Genomic DNA, 22,930 nt, shown 5'->3' with positions numbered 1-22,930 from the left:
AACCCAGGTCTCGTCTCCTGCATTGCGGGCAGATTATTTACCATCTAAGCCACCAGGGAAGCCCAAGAATACTGGAGTGGTCAGCCTGTCCCTTTTCCAGAGGATCTTCCCGACTCAGGAAATCAAACCAGGGTTTCATGCATTGCAGGGGGATTCTTTAACAGCTGAACTGCCATATAAATTCCCACTAATAATAAGCTAATACAACTTTGCAGCAGTGAGAGCTTTTAACTGTAGTTGTCTGAAAGAAGGCAGGAGACAGACAGTGTCCTTCCTGGCTTCAGTGGGGTCCTTCTGTCTTAGATAGTAGATAGAAAACTCTGACTCGGCACGAGCCCAAAGCTACTTCAGGTCCCCCCACACCCAGTCCCCAATATTTCCACCCAGAACCGCTTCATTTCTTGATTTCCTATAGCACAAGTAATATAATAGCACCCTTGATTACAGAGTGCTATTAAAGATGTTAATGTAAAAAAAAAAGTTTACAAATGTTCAGACCCTCGCCTCAGTAATTTCCTTCCTTTAGAATTCATGTGTTACGAAAATCCAAAGCCCATCTTGTCTGACTTCAGCATCAAAGGCATGTAGACAGTTTGATGAAGGTGTAAACCCTTGTGAAGGCACTGGGATGGGCACTCGGCCGGCGTCTCATGGTCCTGCACCCACGATGTACCCACTGGTGATCTGTAACTATTGTGTTGTTGTTTGTAAATTGTGTAGAGTGCCCACAAGCTTTCTGGGCATGTGGGACGTGTGCACTGTCATTATAAGAGTTAGAGGCGCATGGTGGAAGTAAAATCACATTCCTTTTCCACCCACCTGTCCCTTGAGGCTGACCAAGTTTTGCCCCGTGGCCTTTCCCCCTGGTGTTCCAGGACAGGAGAGGGGTTTGCGGGATGCTGGGCTCGCCAGCCACCACCACTGCCCCTCAGCAGCCTCCCCCCGGGAGCAGGCCAACCGTTGGCTTCCCCAGGAGAACTCAGTCTTGAAGCGCGCCCGACAGCGAGAGCCATTGTTGGCTCAGATTAGCATTCCCTGAGCAGACTCCTGCTCCTGCAGAACACCCTCACCCTCAGAAGGAGCTGAACCAGTTGGGTATTGCTCAGAAGTCGTTCCAAACAGTGTGAAAAGTAAGCCCAGCGTACAACTCTGATTCCAGAAATAAGACCTTTTCTAGAGACATTAGCCAGATAAGTCAGTGGTGTTCTGTAGTTCACAGATCAGCATATTTCTCCTAGAAAAACTCCATTCTGTCAAATGACAAGGAATGGTGGGTTTGTGAAGTAATTGGCACCTGCTGAACCTTAAAAGTGATTCCAATACACAGAGTGGAGTGGGGGGCTCAAATGTCTACTAACGTGATTTTGAGCAAAAAAGTAGGAAAATCATCGAATGATGCATTTTTTTTTAAATGATCCCTCTTAAAGACAGTTGTGTCTTAACTTCTTATGACAGACTTCAAAACTGGGGGCACTTTTTGTGTAAATTTGGAGTTTTATAAAGTGTAAGGACAGAGAAGGTTATCCAGGAGCCTGAAGGTCAGAAGCGTCAAGGCACAGTTGTCCTCGGCGGACGCTGTTCCGAAGCTGCTCGCTTTGCCTGCGGTGCCGGCGCCCAGGCTGGCAGCAGAGCTGGCGTGGTCTGCGGAGCCGGGGATGAGCAGCGAATGGCATCCCGGCCACGAGCGGCGATCCTCACCACAGTCCTGGCGCTGGCGGCCAGGAACGGCCGTGACGAGGGTAGATGGCTGCGTTAGGCAACAGGTCGCAGTCGTTCAGTTACATGGGCAAGTAGGTATCTGTGCTTTACAGACACTTGCATAATGTTTTGCATCATTGTACCATTTTGGGCTTAAGGTAGCTAAACTCTTAGGGATACTACTAGTCTGCATTACCCATCAGATATTTTGGGTGAACAGCCTCTACTGGTAGGAAGTTTGGGAAATGCAGGAACACGATAAAGAAAGGCTGCCCGGCAGGGACTTTGCCTGTGTCACGGGCAAGGAACCTAGCGGCCAGCACTCACCAGCCAGGCCGCTGCCACCCCACCGGGCATGCCTCACGGGGAGCGGCTGCACAGACCTGCACTGGGGCCCTGGCCCGGGCCAGGCTCACCCCTCACTGCGGCCAGCACTCCACAGGCGCTTGTGTGGATTTAGTAATAACGTCCTCCCAGCAGCCCCAAGGCGAGGATTGTCGTTCCCCCTGGTATTTAAGGAGAGCTCCGGGACACCGAGGGGCTGGCACCAGCCCGAGACCACGCGGAGGGCTTGCCAGCAGCATCAGTACTTTACAGCACTTCACGTCTCTCTTTCTGATGTGTTTTAACACAATTGAAAAGACTGTACACAGCTATGTATGTATATGTGTGTTCAGTCGCTGAGTTGTGTCTGACTCTTTGCAACCCCATGGAGCCCGCCAAGCTCCTCTGTCCATGGGATTTTTCAGGCAAGAAGACTGGAGTAGGTTGCCATTTCCTCCTTCAACAGATATTCTCCACCCAGGGTTCAGATCCATATCTCCTGCCTTGCAGATGGATTCTTTACCACATAAGCCACCCAGGAAGCCCCTATGTATGTATGTGTGTAAATATATATGAAGAGTCAGTTAATTTGAGAGAGAAATGGATTGTGCCTATGTGTGTCTCCACCCTAAGACATTTATACAATTCATATGATCTACATTTCTCCACTGGTCTTATTTTCTCTAAACTCACCTAACTGCATATCTTTTTGTCTTTTTTTTTTTTTTTTTTTTTTTTAATTTAAAGATCTGACTCTTACTGAGATGGTGGTTAAACAGAGTGGGTCACATAAATTAAAACTGTGATTCTAAAGTATATAAGATTAGGTCTAGCTCATGGTTCAGATTGTAAAGAATCTGCCTGCCGTGCAGGAGACCCGGGTTCAATCCCTGGGTCAGGAAGATCCCCTGGAGAAGGGCATGGTAACCCCCAATTCCAATATTCTTGCCTGGAGAATCCCAAGGACAGAGGAGCCTGGTGGGCACCAGTCCATAGGGTTGCAAAGAGTCAGTTACAGCTGAGCGACTAACACCTTGAACACTAATTATAAAAGCCCACGTTCTCAACCACTGAATCACTGTTCCTTCTTACAGGGGAGAAAGCACCACCTCATCTGTGGCTTCTCAGAGGGGACCCCTGAACAGGGGAGCAGGCCGTGACCCCTGTGTTCTCTCTTCTGTAGGTGGTAATGGCACTTCTCAAGTACTGGCCAAAGACCCACAGTCCAAAAGAAGTCATGTTCCTGAACGAATTGGAAGAGATTCTGGACGTCATTGAGCCGTCAGAGTTCGTGAAGATCATGGAGCCTCTTTTCCGGCAGCTGGCCAAGTGCGTCTCCAGCCCCCACTTCCAGGTAGGGTGCCTCGGAGAGCGGCCTCGACTCGGGCATCGCTGCTCGTGTTCTTGCCCTTCAGGTAATCTGAAGGTGACAATCAGGCTTTCGCCTCAGCTGTAACACGTTGAGGCTTCGGGTCTATAAAATAAGCCTCCAGTGCCTTGTCCCGCCCTGCCACTAAAGACACGCTTCTCAGTAAGAGTGATTAAGGGCAGCTTCTCTGTAAGCCGCCTCCGTCTCTGTGTTCCCTGGGCTGCCAGACACACACAACCTTACCGTCCACAGCTGAGAGCTCAGTATTTACAGAGGATGTGCAGCTGTTTGGCTTCCACTCCCTCCCTCCATAAGCGCTCCACTTCTGACACGTGAGTTTTAGGAAACAGTCGTGGTTCTGATTTCCATCCCTTTCACGTCCCTGCGTGGGGGCCGCAGCCATGCCACGCCTTTCCCGATTCGCCCTCATACCCTCCCAGCCCCCGTCAGAGGTCATCTCGGTGGCTCTTCCAGCCTTTCTGCCTCCTTTTAATACACTGGGCACCCCATCGTTTTGTATCGAGATGGTATTTATGGTGAAGTCTTTGTGAACAAGGTAGAAACGTAAGCACCAAAGAAGCAGAACCTCACAGTCTCCAGGGAGTCACGATCCGGCCGGAGAGGGCGGTGTGGCTGCTCCGTCCTGCCAGGGGGTTCAGAGCTGGGCCGCGTCCCCCACCCTGCTATCCCCAGCCGGCCACCCCGCAGCCATATCACGCCCCCTCCCGCCGGGCTTCGGCAGGGATGGGCCCCGCCACCACCAGTTTTGAGCAGAGGCCACATTTCCGTGCACACACCGGCTCCCCCTGCCTCCCCTGCTGCCGTTCACCACGCACTGTAGCACTAACATGTCAGACCAGTCGGCATCATGGGTTCACCCCACAGAGCGCGAGCTCCCTGACGGCGAGGGCTTCTGCCTGCAGGCCTCCCCCCAGGATCCTCAGGGCCGGACGGTGCCTCCCCAGGGAGAGACGCCCTCCCCAGGGGGAGACGCCCGTAGAGGGTGCTGGGCAGCTGATGGTTAAGGAGGGCGACCTCATGTGATTTGTGGCCTCAGCACCTGGCCCATGTCCCACAGCAGTGTTGATCCAACTCATGGAAGACTGACAGTGATCTTGAGGGATATGGAGTCATCCGCCTCTCTGCTGAAGGCGCTTCAGGGTTACAGTCTAGAGCACTCTCATTTGCAGAAGCGATACTACCCTTCCCGTCCACTAGAGTTCGTTCTCCCACCTGCGTGCGCACCGCCGATGAGCGCCATGCCCTTCTGCCTTGCAGGTGGCGGAGCGGGCGCTGTACTACTGGAACAACGAGTACATCATGAGCCTGATCAGCGACAACGCGGCCAAGATCCTGCCCATCATGTTCCCGTCCCTGTACCGCAACTCCAAGACCCACTGGAACAAGTGAGCACCCGCCGCCCGCCTTTCTTTTACCCCTTTCTAATTAACCTGTTTGTTTGTTTTTAACTCAAGTAGCTTTTGTTTTTTGACTGCACTGGATCTTTGGTGCTGCGTGCAGGCTTTTCTCTAGTTTTTTGACTGCACTGGATCTTTGGTGCTGCGTGCAGGCTTCTCTCCAGTCGGGGCGAGCAGGGGCTCCTCCCTCAGTGCAGTGCACGGGCTTCTCACTGCGGTGTCTTCTCTTGTTGCGGACCACGGGCTCTAGATGTGTGGGCTCAGGAGTCGTGACCATGGGCTTGGTTGCTCCACCGCATGTAGGGTCTTCCCAGACCAGGGATCACATGTGCCCCACGTGCCCTGCATAGGCCAGTGGATTCTTAACCACAGGACCGCCAAGCAAGTCCTGCGCTGGCCATTTTTAAATTTTGCGTACAGTATTTTGCTGATACTTGAAACCAATTACTATTGAATCCAAGTCTCAGTATCAGTTAAAAAAATTAGATGCCGATTTCTCCGTGGGCTGTGACCAAGCAGAAGTGTTGGCTGCATCTCGCCCTTTCGTTGACATCCTGTACCCGAGTCGGGCCCACGTAGAAGGACACAGTACCTCCCTGCCCAGCCCCATCCTGTCCCCGGGCGGGGTCAGGAGGTGCATCTTCCAGGCCTCCTCTGAAGTTCCCTCCAGAGGAGTTAAAGGTCATCACAGCCTCGGGCTCAGTCCCCGCTGGAGCACAGAGGCCACCCCTCCTGTGGGGGTCCCCGGAGCCCTGCTGACACTCGCCCTAGTGAGCCCCTCTGTGCCCACTGCCCAAGCAGCCAGAGAGAAGGGGCGAGTAACCTAAACACCACCTCGGAGTCTCTGACACCTGGCTGTCCCTGCTGCTCTGCTCCCTCCTCTCACTTGACACAGTTGAGCAGACTGACGGTCTCAGCGGTCGTCTGCTAAGACCGCAAACCACGCTACCCTTCGGGCTGCCCTGGTACCCTCGTTGTGCTCATAAATAAGGAGTCAGGCTTCCGCTTCGTCCATGTTCTGCCATTTCTGTGTTATAATAAGTGAATCCAAATTTAAAGCAGGAGGGACAGAGCTCTGATATCCAGTCCCACCCTCCTGTTTGTGGGGGGATGGCGGGGCGGGACACGGCCCAGCCCGCCGCCAGGAGCTGCTGGGCCGCTCTGTCCGCGGGCTCTGCCGTCACCCCTTCTGCTGTTCTGGCTCACAGACTTGCCCTGCTGCCCACTGGGTCTCTCAGCCACAGCCTCCTCACCTGAAAAGTAGAGAAGATCTTGGCACTGGGACTTCCCTGGCGGTCCAGTGGTTAGGATTCCTCACTGTCACTGCCAAGGGTCCCCTGAGTCCAGGATCTAAAGTCCCACAAGCCACTTGGCTCAACCAAAGAAAAAAAAAGGAGTAAATGTTGGCACCCTCTGTTCAGTGGTGATCGGTCGACCAAGATACCGTCAGGCCACGTGCAGCACGTTGCCCTGTGGCGCCCGCCACCCTGCGGCGGGGCTTGGTTAGGACGGAGTGAGTGTGCGTCGGTGTAAAGCTCCTGGCGCCTCTCTGCACTCAGTGCGCTTCTGCAGCAGCCCCTCAGCCACGGGTCTGGCAGTGGTTCCGACCGCCGGGGTAGGAGAGACGCAGCCGTGGCGGTGGGAATAGTGGCCTAGCGGTCAGTGTTCACGTGCCGCTTTCAGCAAGCTTTCCTGCGTGACGTTCGTCTTCTGTTAAGCTCAGCAGGTGCTAAGCAAGCCCTCGAGCTAAGCCCCAGCTCCGCGTGTGGTGCAGAGCGCTGTGGAGGCCGGCAGTGATGGCTTAGGCCGCTGCCCCCTGCAAGGCGGGCGCGTCCTGTTAGGTGTTTGCTAAACAGGGTCTGGTTTTATTATAGTGAATCAAATACTAGATAAGACTTGCGAGTCGAGTTTTTGGTTGTTGCTCCCAATTCTGTGGGTTGACCAGGCTCCGAGGGGCAGTCCTCTGCCCGAATCACGGGGTGGGGGTAGCGGTGGGGGGGTCCCTCACGTGGCTGCAGCTGATGACAGGTGAGACCGGAGTCCTCCCGAAGCCCTGCCGGGAGGGGGACAGCCGGGTCCTCCCTCTCCTGGTGTCAGCGCCTGAGAGCTGAGCTGGATTAAGCTGATCGGTAGCAGTTTCATTTAACACTCTCCTAAGATGTGCTTTGGCAGTGTCAACATTAGTTTTTTGTCCTCAGTGAGTAAGATTGAAAGGAAGCTGACGTCTACAGGAAATAAAACGTTTCCATTATTCTCTGTATGACTAACCTTGCCTTAACTGTACCTGTTCAAGGTTCAGCGTTTTTTATTCGACTTCCAAGTAATGATGCGGCTTTTGGCGGCCATTAGCAAGGTCGGTGAGCCAGAAGGCCCAGGCGCTGAGATGAGAGGCGTGGTGAAGCAGGGCTGCCTCTGAGAAAACCAGCAAGGAGTCAAAAAGTCACAGGCTTTTAACTCTGAAGCTTAGGAGACTTGTGGGACCATTGAAATACGCCGCCAGGCTGGGAGAGGAAGGAGTGTCTGGGGGGGGAGGGGAGGGAGGGGGATCCAAAAAGATGAATAAGATGAAGCATCCTGAGTGTGAACACAAAGCTCTCGTTGCAGGACAATACATGGCTTGATATACAACGCACTGAAGCTCTTCATGGAGATGAACCAAAAACTGTTTGATGACTGCACCCAGCAGTTTAAAGCAGAGAAACTGAAGTAAGTTGCTCTTTTCAGCAGTTACTCTTTCAAGGATTTTCCCCCCTTGATCCTGAATAAACCTCTGCCACTAGTTTGTCGTAAAAAGTTACTCTTCACTTCAAAGCAAAATCTGCCCTGTTGTTCTGGAAAGCAAAGTAAATCTTTGTGGTGAAAACGTATTTCCTAAGTTAGCTATTCTCTGGCGTCTCGCTGGTAACCGCTAGGACTGAACGCTTCCATTCGCGAGGGCCCAGGTTCAGTCTCGGGGAAGTGAGATCCCACAAGCCTCACAGCCCGCCCCCCCCAACAAAAAACAGACCTTAGCTATACTCTCCCTTATTCTACCAGTTCAGTCATCTTTGCAAAAAGTACATGTAATAATCAAGAATTTAACTTTCAAAATCTTTGCATTTCTCAGGGGACACTTAAAAACAGGAATGTGTAGCAATTTTTCATGGTCATCAGGCAGGAATTTAGATTCTATCCTGTAAGTTCTGTGTAAGAAAGCCGGAACTTCATCCAGCGTAGCTTTATTGTTCTGACTTGTTGCTCTCCATAAATTCGGGCATTCTCTCTAGAGTCTGGTGCCTGAGTCCCTCACAAAACCAGGGCCCTGCTCTCGTGCCGTGAGGACGTCAGAGCCCACACCTGCACAGGGACACGCTCACTGAGGCCGTCCCCGAGCGGTGCTGGGAACAGCGTGCTCCATCCGTTATCAGAATCACACAGTGCCATGTTCATTCCTCAGTGTGTGTCTACCTGTATGCCAGGCCCTGCTGTGAATAAGACAAACAAAACCCTTGCCCTTCTGGAGTTTCTGCCCTGGGCGGTGCGGAAAGAGAAAGATAGCAAAACATCAACGAGTGTGTGAGGGGCGGTGACAAAGGGAGCAGCAGGAGGAGGGCGCGGGGAGCTGGCCGTGGTGTCCTCACGCCTCAGGCTGCCTGGCCCCCCTCCTGCCTCGGGTGGACGTGTGTCCAGGGCTGAAGTGCGTGACCCCCGGGGCCTGTCTGATGGTGCATCAATGTCCATGGGACATCGCATCCCTAAAAGGGACCTGACTCATCAGGCCGCACGTTTTCCAGATTTAAAGAGTCGGTCCTGTGATGAGTAGTTTCCTGAAGGCCCTGCGCCTCGCGGGTGCAGACCTGCCGCTGGGCCTCTGTGAGGACGTCCTCACCTGGCTCCTCCGCGCTGGGGTGCGGCCTCACTCTTCACGGGTAGAGACTTCTCCTCGAAGCTGCGAGCATCCTGTGACAACGCAACAGAGCCAGGGGAGGAAGGAGGCGTGGAGGTGCTGGCACAGACGTTCCTAAGAGCTGAAGTTCTTAGACGTGTTAAAATTTTGGTGTGTTTGTAATTTTAGCTCTTTCTCCTCTAAGCCCAGTTTTGTTTTTTCTTCCCCCATTGCATGCCTCGTGGTCACCACTGTGACGTACGTGAGATAAGACCAGACGGTGACAAAGGGGAAATGAGGTGTCGTGTTGCCAGCCATGCCCCCCCCTCCACTTAACACTCTCTTGAATTTGATCTGTTTCTCTAACGCCAACGACCTTTTACTATTTTTCAGAGAGAAGCTAAAAATGAAAGAACGAGAAGAAGCGTGGGTTAAAATAGAAAACCTAGCCAAAGCAAACCCCCAGGTACTAAAAAAGAGAGTGACGTGAAAACGTCTAGGGTGTGACTTGAGTATTTTTGTGAGATAGGAGTGTGGCTTCATCGTGGGAGGGGAGACAGATCCACTTCACCAACATTGTGTATGAAACTGTCTGCAATAAAAATACTTTCCAACTTTCGTATAAGTACTTATTTTGCCCCACCAAGTTTTTACCACAGGATTGGTGTTTTTATTAATTATTATTATTATGCTTTTTAAATAAGATACAGACCTTTCGAATATACTGTGGTAAAAAGAAAGCCAGGATACAACCTCTGTTCTGGGCCCAGATTACAGCTTGCTTTTCTCTCTCCAATATCATAGATGCTGTAGTTGAAACCGTACTTTCTTTTCTTTTTAATATCAAATTAATTCTACAGGGAAAAAAAATAAAAACTGGATTTGGAATAGGTGAAGTATGAAGTCAGTGACCTGTTTCCTAAAATGAGGTTTCTACAGGCCTGATCCTTTCTCACTAACAGTGGACTGGCTTCTGTCATCTTAGCAACTAACCCTTTTCTCCCGTCCCGGCGCGCCCTGGCCAGTGGGCCCAACGGGCGTGTCTTCTGGAAGAAGTGTCTTCTGAAGCAGTGTCCCCTGTAGAGGTGAGCCAGCTGACACCCCCCCAGACGGCCGGGGTCGGGGGCCGGAGCTGGGGCTGCTGGGGTCGTGTCCTCTGGTCGGGGATTGGAGCAGGTCCTGGCAGGCATTCTTCCCAGTGCTGAGTGTCCATCTGACCGTCCCTGAAGGGCCTTTCTGTGAGTCTCTGCTGCCCCTGAGAATTCTCAGGGCTGTGCTCAGCTCCCCAGAAAAGGAAAGACTTTTTTGTTTTCTGAGGATAACTGCTCCAGCTACCCACTAAGGTCCTGAAAGGTTGTATGAGGTGAAGCAGATGACACGCAGCCTATTTATTGCCTTTGGTGAGAAGTGTGCACAGGTCATCGTGATCTCAGGTGTTCGGTGGGTTCTCGATTAATAAAAAGTGACACGTGAATCAAAGTTGAAAGTATGTCCTTCACCTTCGTAACAACATGCTGATTTATTATTCCTGTCTGTATGCCACGCTCTTATGCAGAAGTACTGTTTTAAGATTACTGTGAAACAGTGCGGCAGTTATTGAGGCGGGTAGCTATGGGCATATACTTTTAAGAACAGAATCTGTGCTGAACATGAGGTTAAAATACGGCTGACGTTTGTCGTAAAGCCCTGCGTCTGGGGTGTGTTGGTGGACAGGCCGGGCCTCACGAGGCACCCGGCTGCCTTGCTCTGTTCTGACAGCTCACGTGCCGAGGTCAGACGGGGCGGGGGGTCCCAGTCAAGGTCGTCAGGGCCCCCGTCACGCACACCCTTGGACAACAGGTGAAATGTGTACAAATCAGAGGGTCTGATTTTATTTGTTTTACCTGGAAAACAGGAATAAACCCCATGGGAGATCCCGCTAATGTATATATATGTATCGTCCTCATTCCCATTTCTGAACCTTTCCTGAATGTTCATCCATCGCGTTTTCCCTCCTTCGGCTGCTCTGTCTCCCGGCGTCTCGCAGGGCGGGCTTTGCTGGGGTCCGCCTCATTTGTGCTGCTGAGCCCCGGGCCAAGCACCGCCCCGTCCCTCATCCGTGCCTGGGAACCACCTCCACCTCCACCCTGGCCCGTCCCATCTGCATGCTGCAGTCCACCGCTCCCTGTCGGAAAATACTTCATGGGCTAGTGTCTCAGAGCTGGAAATCAGGGCCTTGGTGCTCGCTGTTCATTCTCGAGAGAGAGAAAATCTTTTCTAAATTCTAATCACTGCTTGCCATTTATAACAACCAAAAACGGTAAATAATTTTGTGGGTAATACAGTTTGCTTTCTATCTCTGACGAAAGTAGGTAGTTGGGTGGTTGCAGCCTCACGCTCCATCTCGAACCTGCCATCTGAGAAGTGGTTCACCAGTTTCCTCATTTAAGGCAGCCCCCAGCCCCTCCCTCTGTTCGCGGGGGGGACTCGAGCAGTTTGCCCAAGCCAGGTCTCATCCTCCCTGAGACGTGACCACAGGTCCCCGTGTAGGCTGCTGGATTCAGAAAGCGGTGGTCCTTCAGTATTCAGGTTGTCTTAGCAGTTGTGGTGGCTTGTGTTGGGGTGTTTTTAACGTCAGACGTAATTCAGTTTAGTAAAGTCATGAAATACGGAAGGTTTCTAACATGAATGTGTTTTTCTCAATCCACCAAGAAGCCATACAGCGGTTTAACGCTCATCTCCCTTCTGCGGGCATCTCGTGACATGCAGTCCAGGCGCGCCTCTGTGATTTTCAGACGCGGCTGTGGCTCAGCGTTCTGTCCGTTAGCAGCGAGAGGACAATGCGTGGCAGGCCCGGGGCACAGAGCCTGGCTGCCTGCCTCTCCTGTGCGAGACGAGCCTCTGGGCATGTGCGTTCCCTCTCCCACCTGTTGAAAACATCAGCCTCGGCAGGTGGGGGAAGGTTGTTATTCCTGGTGAGACTCCTCTGCCCACGCCCCTCCCCGCCCCGAGCCTGCTAGTGATGCTGCTTCCTGCAGACATCACCCAGCATCCTTGTGCGAACTTCTCTTTGCCCCAACCCCCCCAGGGGCTCAGAGTCCCCCCTGCTGCTCTTGGCACAGCCGTTCATCAGTGGGTTCTGCATGGAGCACTGATTTTCTCCTGGCATGGCCGAAAGCTGAAATACTGGTTCAAACCCCACGCACCACCTCCTGGGCACTGCCCTATCTGCCCTGCCCAGCCTGAGTCCTGCTGGGCCAAGTCACGTGAGGCCCCCAGCTCCCTGTACCAAGCAGGCCCCCTCCTCTCTCAGCCGATGGTGCCAACAGCATGTCCCAGGATACACAGATGAGAAGGAGACAGGGCCCGGGTGTCAAGGATGGGAGCCAGGTGGGAACAGAGAGAACCCAGACTGTCAGATGATAGAAACACAGGGGATGATGCTGGCGAGAGTCTGGTCGTGCCTTTAGAGAGGGACACGTAAAGGAGGGCTGGGGATAGGGTGGGCACAGCCGGGTGTCCCCACGCCACCAGGACTTAAGAGCGTTGGGCTGCCTGCAGATGGAGCCAACACGTCTCAACTAAGCTGGGAAGTGCTTCAGGAGCCAGGGGTCAGGACAGAATGGGACACTAGGGAGACCGAGCTGCTCGTGGATGGAGTGTCGTCGCGGGGCAGGGGCTAGGCATGGTCAGAGTCGGGGCTGAAGCTGGAGAGGGAGCAGGACCCGTGGGTTTGATCCCCTCCGCTGTGCGGGCGTCGTCCCGGCTCACTTGTGTTCAGAAAGCTCATTGGGGTGCTCTGGGGCACCTGTGGAGACTCTGCTGCTGGCCAGGGCAGGGGGGGGCGCTGAAGGGCCTGGGCACCTTCAGTGGGAGAATCGGACTCAAGGATGTGGCTCCTGCAAGGGGGCTGAGGGCGGGAGTCTGCAAGACCCTTGGGGGCCGTGAGGAGGGACAGTTGTGTCATCCAAGCTGTGGCGGAGGAGAGAGGAGCTGGGCTGGCTGGCGCCCCAGGCCCAGGAGGGGGCGGCTTCAGGGCCGACAGTGGTCAGCGCATGGTCACAAGGTCACCCACAGCCTGGTGCCCAGCGTCCTGTCAGAGAGGCGAGGCCCAGGCCTGAGGGATCAGGAGGAGAAGGGCCCCCCCGAGAGCTGAGCGGCTCTCCTGGGTGCTTGCCCAGTGGGAGGAAGGGGCTCGCTGTGGGCCGGAGAGCCTTCCGCCCAGACAGGAGGGCACGGTGCGGGGCAGGGAGGGCGGAGCTGCAGCTCAGGACCCCGACCCCCTGCACCGGCCCGGAGCCTCGGTGGGTTAGCGTAAGGACCGCAGCAATCCTTCAGTCAGGGGCTTTTAGCACTCACGTTATAGCTGGTACTTGGAGTAGCACCCAGCTCGCAGCAGACACACGAGTGGATGCTAAGCGCTAAGGACAGTCAGGCCTCTCCACCACCTGTGAAGCAAGCTCATCCCCCACCCCACCCCCAGTCGCACTCTCAGAAGCAAAGTCAGAAACCGTCCTGCTCACACCAGAGCTTCCCTGGTGGCTCATAGGTTAAAGCGTCTGCCTGCAATGCGGGAGACCCAGGTTTGATCCCTGGTTCAGGAAGATCCCCTGGAGAAGGAAATGGCACCCCACTCCACTGTTCTTGCCTGGGGAATCTCCTGGACGAAGGAGCCTGGTAAGCTGCAGTCCATGGGGTCGCAAAGAGTCGGACACGACTGAGCGGACTTCACTTCACCACACTTCACACCAGAGCCTGACTTGGACTGAAGCCCGGGGAGAGTGGCATCCCCGGGTGCCCTGACGGGACCCCACTGGCTTGTGGGCGCATCAGGCCCCCCGCAGGGCCAGCCCCGGCTGGCAGGGTGAGGTGTGAGCTGGGGGATCGATCGAGACCACATCGTCCAGGAGGCAAACAGAGAGGCTGTGCGTCAAAGGGCGGGTGTGATCCGTGCTGGGGTTGGGGCGAGTCTGTAGAGCGCAGAGCAAACAGGGATGTGAGTGAGGGTGACATGGACATAGGGAAAGCACAATGAGGCCCGCAGGCTGGGGGCAGAGGTGGGGGCTGGAGGCACAGGCTTCTGTAGGAAGCGGTCCCGTGAGCAGGCCCAGGGCGTCAGGTGGCCAAGGCTCCAGGGTGGTGTCCTGTGGCCCAGGGCTGGGAGAGCCTGGAAGTGAGGCGGCTGCGCTGCTGTCCCCGCCCGCAGCGGGCAGGTGTAGGCCAGGCTCAGGCTGCTCCTGCACACAGGCTTCCTTGAGGAGGGGCCCCGGGGGAGGGCGGCGTCTCGAGGAGGAGCCCTGGAGCCGCGCCCCCCCCCCCACCCCCCGAGTGCTGGCCGAGAGTGACTCCGCGCTTTGCATTGCAGTACGCAGTGTATAGTCAAGCGAGCACCATCAGCATCCCGGTGGCAATGGAGACAGATGGGCCTTTATTTGAAGATGTGCAGATGCTGAGAAAGACAGTGAACGAAGAGGCTCGCCAGGTAAAAGCGCGCAGAGCTCAGCTGGCTGCGCCCCTTAGAGACTTGCTTATAAGACGTGTGTGCGATTTTAGACACGTGGTGGGCTGCAGCGCCTCCCGTGCAAGCTGACGTGGAAACTCATGAGTTGGCCGTCTTACGGGAAACCTCCCATCCGTCCATCTTAGATCAAGTTAGTAGAAGCAGTTTTTAAGGGTTAATACGTGCCTGAAATGCGTTTTCTATGTTTACTCTTAAAAGTAATAATCCCAGCTCTTACCTGCAGGTCAGCTCACAGCTAGAGCGAGAACTCGAAAGGTGTGCGGTCATGTCTGCCCCATGTGAGCCCTCTGCCCACCTCTGGCTCCTGCTCTGGCCCAGGGCCGGCCCCTTTAACTTCTCCGCAGAGTTCCTGCCAGCCCCGGGGGGTCCCAGGACGCCGGGCAGAGCTCTCCTGCTGTCAACAGCAGGGTCCTGCTCACGCCAGGGCTCTCTCGGGTCCCTCAGGCAGTACCCACAGTCACATGGTCTTGTTTCCACTTCTCAGAGATGCATGTTCAGATCACCGCTGGTCCAAAGAAAGGCTCCTGTCGCTAAATCAGGAGCAGACACGATTTAGGCTTTGCAGAAGGTAGCGGGTGGAGCCACTGCCTGCGAGGAGGGCCTCGGTCGCCCTGTGTCTCCCGTTCTCAGTCCAGGCAGCTGATAAGCACTCCCCGAGTCTGGGGACATGGCCCTTTCTGACTCTGAAACATGAATCCCCTTTGAGCTTCATAAGAATTCCTAAAGACTCCCAGCGCTACAATACTGAAATGTAAAAACAGAGAGGCTAAAATTGAGCTGCACTCTGAATGAGAAGGCAATGGCACCCTACTCCAGTACTCTTCCCTGGAAAATCCCATGGATGGAGGAGCCTGGTAGGCTGCAGTCCATGGGGTCGCGAAGAGTCGCACACGACTGAGCGACTTCACTTTCACTTTTCACTTTCATGCATTGGAGAAGGAAATGGCAACCCACTCCAGTGTTCTTGCCTGGAGAATCCCAGGGACGGGGGAACCTGGTGGGCTGCCGTCTATGGGGTTGCACAGAGTCGGATATGACTGAAGTGACTTAGCAGCAGCAGCAGCTGAATGCAGATGGTTTCGAGAGGAGAGGGTCATCCTGACCTCAGGGTTGTGTTTTTTTTTTTTTAACTCTGTGTTTTTCATTCAAGTAAATTGTGTCCCCTGCATGATCAGACAGAATTGGATGTCACCACGGGCACACACTCTGGACCATCCAGACTGCACGGCCCCACACGGCAGCCAAGAGGCCTGCGTGCCCCGTGGCCGTCTGCGGCCCAGAACACACCCAGGGGACTCCCAGGCTTAATGCACAGAAGAGAACCTAGGAAGCTCATTCGTAGCTTTCTGTCACTGACAAGGTGTTGAAATGATAATATTTTGGATATACTGGGTTAAATAAAAAATGTTACTCAAATAATTTTCATTTGTTGGTTTTTCGCCTTTTCAGTGTGGCTGCTAGACAGTCTGAAATTGTGTGTGTGGCCAGCGCTGTGTTCCCACCGGGCAGCACGGGCCCAGACCCCCTTTTCTCAGGGCTGCTGGACCCCGCCATGCCTCCTCCCGCCCGGCCAGCTCTTGACCTCAGGTTCAGGGAAAGGCAGGTGGATACAAACGCTGAAACTACAGTGGAAAAACATCAGTGATGCATTTTTTACTTAATCCAGTTTGGATTCCATCATTTCCTCACAATATTCTTAGCAATGAATAGCCTGAATGAAAAAAAACGAAAACCTTTATCTTTTTTCTCCGTCTTATGGGGGTGTTAATTTTCTTACTAAGGCTTGTTTTGTTTTAACTTGGAAAGGAATTTGAAGTCATTTCTTTGACTGCCATTTCGAGTTTACAGCCTCAGGTGGGTTAGAACTGCAGGCAGGCAGAGGGCGAGCGTGTCAGGGTCCCTCTTAGCAGCAAGCCTGCCCGTGGGTGGCCTTCAGTCTAACCTCACGGTGGTCTTTAGGTCACTCAGGCCCAACAACACAGGGAAACCGACAGCTTACAAGCCAGTCCTGATACGTTAAATATTTTAGGGCTGGAGGGGTTTTCTTTTGGGGACGTCATTTGACGTGATAATTAAACCCAGGAAAAAGATAGACTACTCCCAGAGTGTAATGAACATATTACATAATTGTGCGATCTTTGGGTATATTTCTGACTCAGGGCCCACTCTGTAGGGGATTTAGAACACAAAACAGCATTCTTGCCTTGAGAAAGACTACCTTTGAAAGTCAGCTCTCGTATTTCCGTGGTGGCTGCTCCTTCCCAGCTGGTTGATCTTCCAGCGGCCCCTGGAGGGCGTGTGGAGGGCGTGTCTCCTTCCCCTCTCTGAGAAGGAAGCAGCCTCTCTGCTCATCCACTCCTTAGTCCTGGGTCACTGGGTGTAGACAGGGCGTCACTCGGACAGCTCTTTGTTTGCCAGTTTATTTTCATGAAACTCTTGAAATTAGATTATAAGACTGAGCTTTCTGTGTAATTGACATTCCTACAAAAATCTCCCCTCCCCACCCCTCATGCTACCTTTAAGTGTCTATGGATCTTGTTCCTGTGTTGGAAGACTCTGTGCTATTAAGGTATCAGTTCTCTCCCAAATTAACAGAACCCAGTCAGAATCCCAACAGTCACCCTTCTCTTTTTTAAGACATTGACCAGCTAATTCTAAAATGTATACGGAAATGCAAAGGAGCTAGAATAGCTAAGATAACTCTGAATAGGCTTGGAAGACTAACACCACCCGATTTCAAGACTTATTATGGATTTCTGTGGATCAGTTGAACTCCCCCCACCCCGACCCCCTGCAAATAGCAACCTACCTAGATGAAGAAATTTATAGTGCAGTCTCTTAGCTATAATATTTGATATGACAGGTTCTTGTTAATTTGAAAGTATTTGGAGTCATAGTCCTGAAATCCTCAAAAACACTGTCGTTAAAGCAAAGAGAAGATACTGAGATGCAGGGGAAATCTATTTTGGAGACCAAACTGACTTAAGAGGTTATGCTAAAAACTAGGCTTTTCAGTTTTTATATTTAGCAGTTTGAATATTTTCACTGCCCCTTTTAGTTTATTTTCAGCTAGGTTTATTTTTTCCAAAATAACTCTTACATTTCTTCGAAGTAATTTGAATGTGGGCTCACAGCTGGCCTGAGGTACATTGCAGGAGAATGCAGCATTGCATTTATTGCAGGCAGCATTGCAGGAGAATCTTCTCCAGTGGAGGAGACCCTAATGGTCGTGCAACGTACTGGGTTGGGATCCTGTGGAGAAATTCAATTATGTATTTACCTGTCAGAACTGTGGTTTGTATTTCTTCCGAGAAAATTGTGTAACCCTATGAAGAACCTCCAGAGAGAACTAGTAAAGTTCATGTGAATGATGTTCATACACCAGAGACATTAAAAATGTTTTGCAATTCTCATTTTTAACAGTCGGTCGGGAGGAAAGCAGTGTCGAGCATGCAGTTAAGGAAGGTGTAGAAAGACGGAAGGTGGGAAGTGAAGGTGTTCCTTACTCCAGTACGTAGAAGTGCATTTATAAGGCTTTTTTTATATTTAGGAAAAGAACTGACAGTGCTGTGTACATGAAGTATTTTCCCTTTTTTCCCCCTGTCATTCCAGCTTGTGATGGTGAAGACAAAGGAATCTGGTCCCTCAGGAGACTCTGATGAGCTCTGTCCTGAATTAAGTAGTGGAAGCATGCACTCTTACATGCGCCCACCCCGATGTTGCCCCCCACTTCCTGAATGGCTGCTTTCAGAGCCGCTTTTCCTTTCAGAGCCGCTGTCCCGCTGCGGACAGAGACCGCATCTTTCCGGCTCACACCTCCGCGGAGGTGTCCGGGGCAGCATTTCCGTCTGTCTTGTCCACCCCATCAACAGCATGCTCGCCCCTCCACCAGGGTCGCTCGTCCAGGGTGACCATCTGCATGATGTCTCTCTCCTGCCTCCTATGTTTCTGATTTTTTTTTTTAACCTTTGTGGCTTGTGTAACTGCTCTCTGCTTTACACCCTGGTTTTAAAAGGCTACACAGGAAGACTCAGCAGGTCCCTCTCTCTCTCTCTCCTTCCAGAAGCTTCCCCGGTCACATTTGCCTCCTCAATTTGCGTTTGTTAGTTTCCAGCTCCTAGGCTTTTACTATTGCCTTTTTCTATGAAAATGTTTCTTCTCTTTGGAATGCCTGTTGGTGGCAGTTATTAAATATTTCAAGTATCTGAAAGGCTTTTGTTTTGCCTTGCTTTGCTTTGTTTTACAACTCAACATGGAATGGACATAAAATTCAGGGTAGAATTTCCCTCTGAGTTTCTCCCGGGTCGAAGGCAAACAGGCTTCACCGATCAGAGCACTTTTACAAGGGCTGTGACCATGATCAGCAGCCCCTCGGGGACTGGGGGCCTCCAGTCTCCCGACGTGCTGGCGGTCCTGAAGCTGTCTTACACCAGTTTCCAGGAGAGAAAATCAGAATTCCTGCCTTTGCCGTAAATGAACCTTAATATCCAAATAACATTTCTAGAAACAATCCTAAAATGATGTGACACAAAATTCTTTCCAAACCTTGACTTTATTATGGTCTTCATAGATAAATTTGCGAAGAACCATAAGAAATAGTAGCTCTGCAAAGCTGAACTTTTCATATATGGTTTCTGCAAGCCCCTGAATATTGTTATTAAAGCACAGAGAGTATACTTTGTGTATCATGTCAGCAGTGCTGGCAAGCTGGCTACTCCAGGCAGTGGTCAGAGGTGTGTGCTTTTTGCTAGCAAGTGGTTGACTTAGTACAAGTGTTTTCTGGTAGGTGTTTGCTCATCACCACCAAAGTATTGCTATTTAAGTACTATCTCCCCTTTGCTGGAGACACTTAAACAGAAAGGAAGTTGTGGTTCTTGTCAAATTTCCTCACAAACTGGCTGCTTCCTGGTATATAACGGTGTGTTTAGGCGACTTTGATGGCCTCTTGTTTTGTTTCAGATATATTGGTATTGATGCAATGGCCCTACTTCAAAACTGAATAATTTAACTATTTCTCATGGAAATGGACGCTGTTGGTATCTAAACTCCCCGTATTTCAGACCACCCTTTCTCTGCAGACACAATTCTCTAAATCCCCATGCAAACAGGAGACCAAAATGTCCTAAGTTTAGGAAGAAAATGGAATGGAGAGGGGAGTCTTATATTGTACCCTTAATGTTAGGAAATTTTATGTAGATGATTAAATATATAGTTTTTCTAAGTTCTAGAAGGTTTTTCCCCTTACATGACCTACTTAATACCTCTCATTTTAAATATCTTTTTTCAAATTTAATAGAAGTCTTAGACCCGTTGGTGGCTTTGAGTCCAGTTTAAATGTGTTGTTCACTCTTTGTTTTTATCTACCTCCAAGGGAAATTTCGACTTCCTGAAATGCCTCTGTAAGGGACACAACCATAAAATGGTTTCGGTGACATTTTATGAACTGGGAAGATTTTGCCATTTATGAGATGTACTAAAGCTGATGAATTTGCAAAACAGAGGTATCCAATACCCTGGACAAAACTGTACCTTTTAGAAGACCGCGATGCCAACACCGCACACACCGTCCCTGGGTTATCTCTTAATAGACGAGGCGTCCCCCTCAGTCACTGAGGGGGTGAGGGCCACCCTGCCCTCTGGGCGTCCGGAGTCCTCAGGGGGGCCCTGGAGCGTGGGCTGCGCCGGCTCAGAGCAGGGCGAGCACACCTCCGGGTCGCCAGGTCTGTCGCCAACGCCGTGCGTTTCCATTGCAGGCACAGAAGGACCCGAAGAAGGAGCGGCCCCTGGCACGCCGCAAGTCCGAGCTTCCCCAGGACCCGCACGCCAAGAGCGCCCTGGAGGCCCACGGCCGCGCCGAGGAGCCGGCGCCCCAGGACGGGCGCTAGCCCCCACGCCCGCCTGTAGAGAAGACACGCTCCGTGTGCCATACCAGTCAGTCACACTCAAGTCCAAGCTTTCTCCAACCCTGTCTGTAGGCAATCACATCCTTCCGCCTCAGCTCGAGACTAGGAGTTCAAACAATGGTGACCCCTCCAGGGCTGTGCGTGCACCCCCCCCAATTCGGGGTCCCCGCACGGCCCCACGTAAGATGGTTCCCCAAAATCAGAGCTAAGGAAAGCACCCCAGTCATCACCTTCACGCTCTCCCCAAATGGGATTTGCGATCATTTAGGATAGGTGGGTCCTATGAGAATATCAATGGTTTTCAAATCAAAGGAACACTATAAAAGAGTATCACATATTTTTTAAGACTGTACAGCCCTTCAGACTCTTACACCAACAGTTTCTTTCTGGGTGGGTTTTTTTTGGTCTGTTTTTGTTTTAATCCCACCAAGGTGGGTCTATGCTGTTGATCTTAACACAGCTCACTGGGAAAGTGACGTGACCCTTCTGCGCCGTGTCTTCCCGAGGTATCACTTTACTCCAACCAGTGCCGTGCGCACCACGTCCTGCTGCTGCGTGTCACTAAAGCCATATTTCCAGGTCTGTGGTCCAGCACCAGGGTTCCGGGAGTGAGCTCATAGGAGAAATTTGTTAAAAAAATATATATATAAGCTTTCTCTTGCCTGGAATTGGAACTTTAAAGTGGTGCGCTCAATGTCTTACTTTGAAGAATGATTTTTCTTTACTTAACACGTTGTTACCCTTGAATGAGGCTCTTCAATTGATAAATTCTCTGAGAATTCCACATTTTATAGAAAGTCAGAAGGGAATCATATTGAGTGAGGCCAGCTCTAGGCCCGAGACAGGCCACAGCTGCCTTTGGGCAGAAGTCACAGAATCAGTGCCGTGGGCAAGTGCCACTTCCCACGGTGCAGTGCCCAGGGATTCATGGAGGCGGCGGCGGCGGCGGCGGCGATGGCCTCCGAGGAGTCTCTGTTGCAAGAGGACACCTTAGTCGAAGCTTCATAAGGAAAATACAGCGTCTGAGTCTTCACTGGTCTTCAATGCTGCTAAATATTTCAGACTTCCTTGCATGTATTAAGCTCTTTGTTTTCAATGGGACAGCACGAGGAGAAAAGTCTTTAAACTTAAGGCTCTGTTCTTTATGTCTCTCCTGGTGGCCAGTATTTTGACTGACTTATCCTGCTCGAAAGCTATTTGAGATGCACACCGCCCCTGTCAACCAGTGATTCTAGTTTCCCGTGTCTCTGGCGTAAGATGCTACAACTTGATGTTAAATGTCTGGATGCTTCAGAGGCTTCCGTCAGGATGTATCTCTCACTCAAGGTCTGGGGGGGACGCATTCAGATCCTGTGAGGAGCGGAGCAGACATCGTTCCCCATGCAGCTCGGAGCCTCCTGCCCGTGGTCTCAGTTAACCCCCCACCCGACGGCGTGCGTCTCCCTGGGTCCTGTCACTTGGAGGGAGCGGACCCCTTGTGTTCAGAGCAGGTAGTCAATCGGAAGGCCGCCCCAGCTGAAAGCAGGAGGAGAAACCTTCCTGAGAAACTTGACAAGTATCCATCCACTTTGCCATTATGAAATTTATCATTTAAAAAAAAGTTCAGATGCCTTCTCCTTTTGAGGGAAAAAGGGTGCTTTTCACTGTATAAAGCAGCGTCTTGTGTATCTCAATAAACCATTGTTTGAACTTCAGTCTTCAGCTGATGGAGGATGTTCTCGGCTTGTCCCCGAGAGGTCTCTGGGAAGCCTCTCCTCTTGCCCGAGGGAAAAAAGCAAAAAACCTCGGTGTTTGGGTGACGTGGAAAGCTCAGCATTTAAGAACATCTTTTTGTCTAGGTTTTCCTTCTGCTCTTTATTGAAGACAAACATTCACCAAAAAGGGAAGAAAAAAAAAAAAGGTTTTGAGAGAAACTGATTTTCTTTGATGAGACTATTATTTAATATTTTGGCCTCTCAAAGTTTTCCTAGTTAGAACTCAGATTCCCTGTGCTAATTGTTCAGCTTACATATTATTACATAGATACACTGTTTATTCTGTACCAAATTGATTTCAAAAGTACTGCATTGAAAATAAACTGGTGACTGTTTTTCTTCATAAAGTTCTGCGTTTGGCATCTTCAGTCTTTCCAAAAGGTATCTGTACATCAGAAATGTCACTGTTCCGAGTGTCTTTTTAGCGCGGCTTTAGTGTGGCTTCCTTTTAATATTGTACATACATTGTACCGTTGTTTTATGGTAATGAGTAATAAAAATGTAGACTTCATATTTTGTACAAAATGTCCTATGTACAGAATAAAAAAAAAGTTCATAGAAACAGCAAAAATAGGTAAGTGGCACAATTATTTTTCTTTAGAGAATATCTGTAACTTTATGCTTTAGTGAAATGTTAAGTACCTACATATTTTTTAACATTTTGTAATTCAGAACTTTTCGTTTTGACATTGTTTATGAAGAGAAACTTCATACACTTGCCATTTAATATGCTCTTTTATCTAATTTTAAAAGAAGAAAAACTCTAAAAAATGGTGTATTATATGGACTAAATAAAGAACCTGTGAATTTTACTGCTCATCATGACGCTAAATTCAGCCATGGTGTTGGGCAAGCCGGTGCCCACCGCTGTCAGGTAACGGTGAGGGGCGGGCAGCCCCGCCGGGGACACCGGCTGGAAGGCCCTCACTCAACACAGGTTGGGTGGCCACTCTGCCGTCCACCACAGCCCTGTCTTCCCCGAGCCTTCCATAAGCTCATTTTTTTTGTTTCTCTAATGGAAAAAAGTAGAGATGACTTTTTAATGACCACCCTTGTTTTACCAGTAGGCAAATGTGAATCAGAACACAGTTTATAGAAA

The 22,930-nt window shown here is 51.2% G+C and overlaps 1 protein-coding gene across 26 annotated transcripts in view; it reads left to right on the top strand.

Moving 5' to 3' along the window:
• The window catches only part of PPP2R5C (protein phosphatase 2 regulatory subunit B'gamma), a 142,291-nt gene extending 119,648 nt beyond the window's left edge, over positions 1-22,643 (top strand). For 5 of the 26 annotated variants that reach the window (XM_044933049.2, XM_044933052.2, XM_044933068.2 and 2 more), the window contains 7 exons: positions 3,206-3,376; positions 4,670-4,797; positions 7,414-7,515; positions 9,068-9,140; positions 9,700-9,759; positions 14,019-14,135; positions 17,787-18,684. In XM_044933049.2, the coding sequence (XP_044788984.1) occupies positions 3,206-3,376; positions 4,670-4,797; positions 7,414-7,515; positions 9,068-9,140; positions 9,700-9,759; positions 14,019-14,135; positions 17,787-18,281 (1,146 nt within the window). In that variant the 3' untranslated portion in view covers positions 18,282-18,684. Of the gene's footprint in view, positions 1-3,205; positions 3,377-4,669; positions 4,798-7,413; positions 7,516-9,067; positions 9,141-9,699; positions 9,760-14,018; positions 14,136-14,658; positions 15,043-15,324; positions 15,594-17,597; positions 17,685-17,786; positions 18,685-19,927 lie in introns of those variants that run through there. The other 21 variants (XM_025271050.3, XM_006079087.4, XM_044933057.2 and 18 more) reach the window with 16 other exon arrangements.
• Positions 22,644-22,930: the final 287 nt, after the last annotated feature.

The sequence above is a fragment of the Bubalus bubalis genome, chromosome 20 (genome assembly GCF_019923935.1).
Source record: "Bubalus bubalis isolate 160015118507 breed Murrah chromosome 20, NDDB_SH_1, whole genome shotgun sequence".
NCBI classification, from domain to species: domain Eukaryota; kingdom Metazoa; phylum Chordata; class Mammalia; order Artiodactyla; family Bovidae; genus Bubalus; species Bubalus bubalis.
The sequence above is the reverse complement of the archived record's forward strand: the minus strand, read 5'-3'. Positions and strand labels throughout refer to the sequence as shown.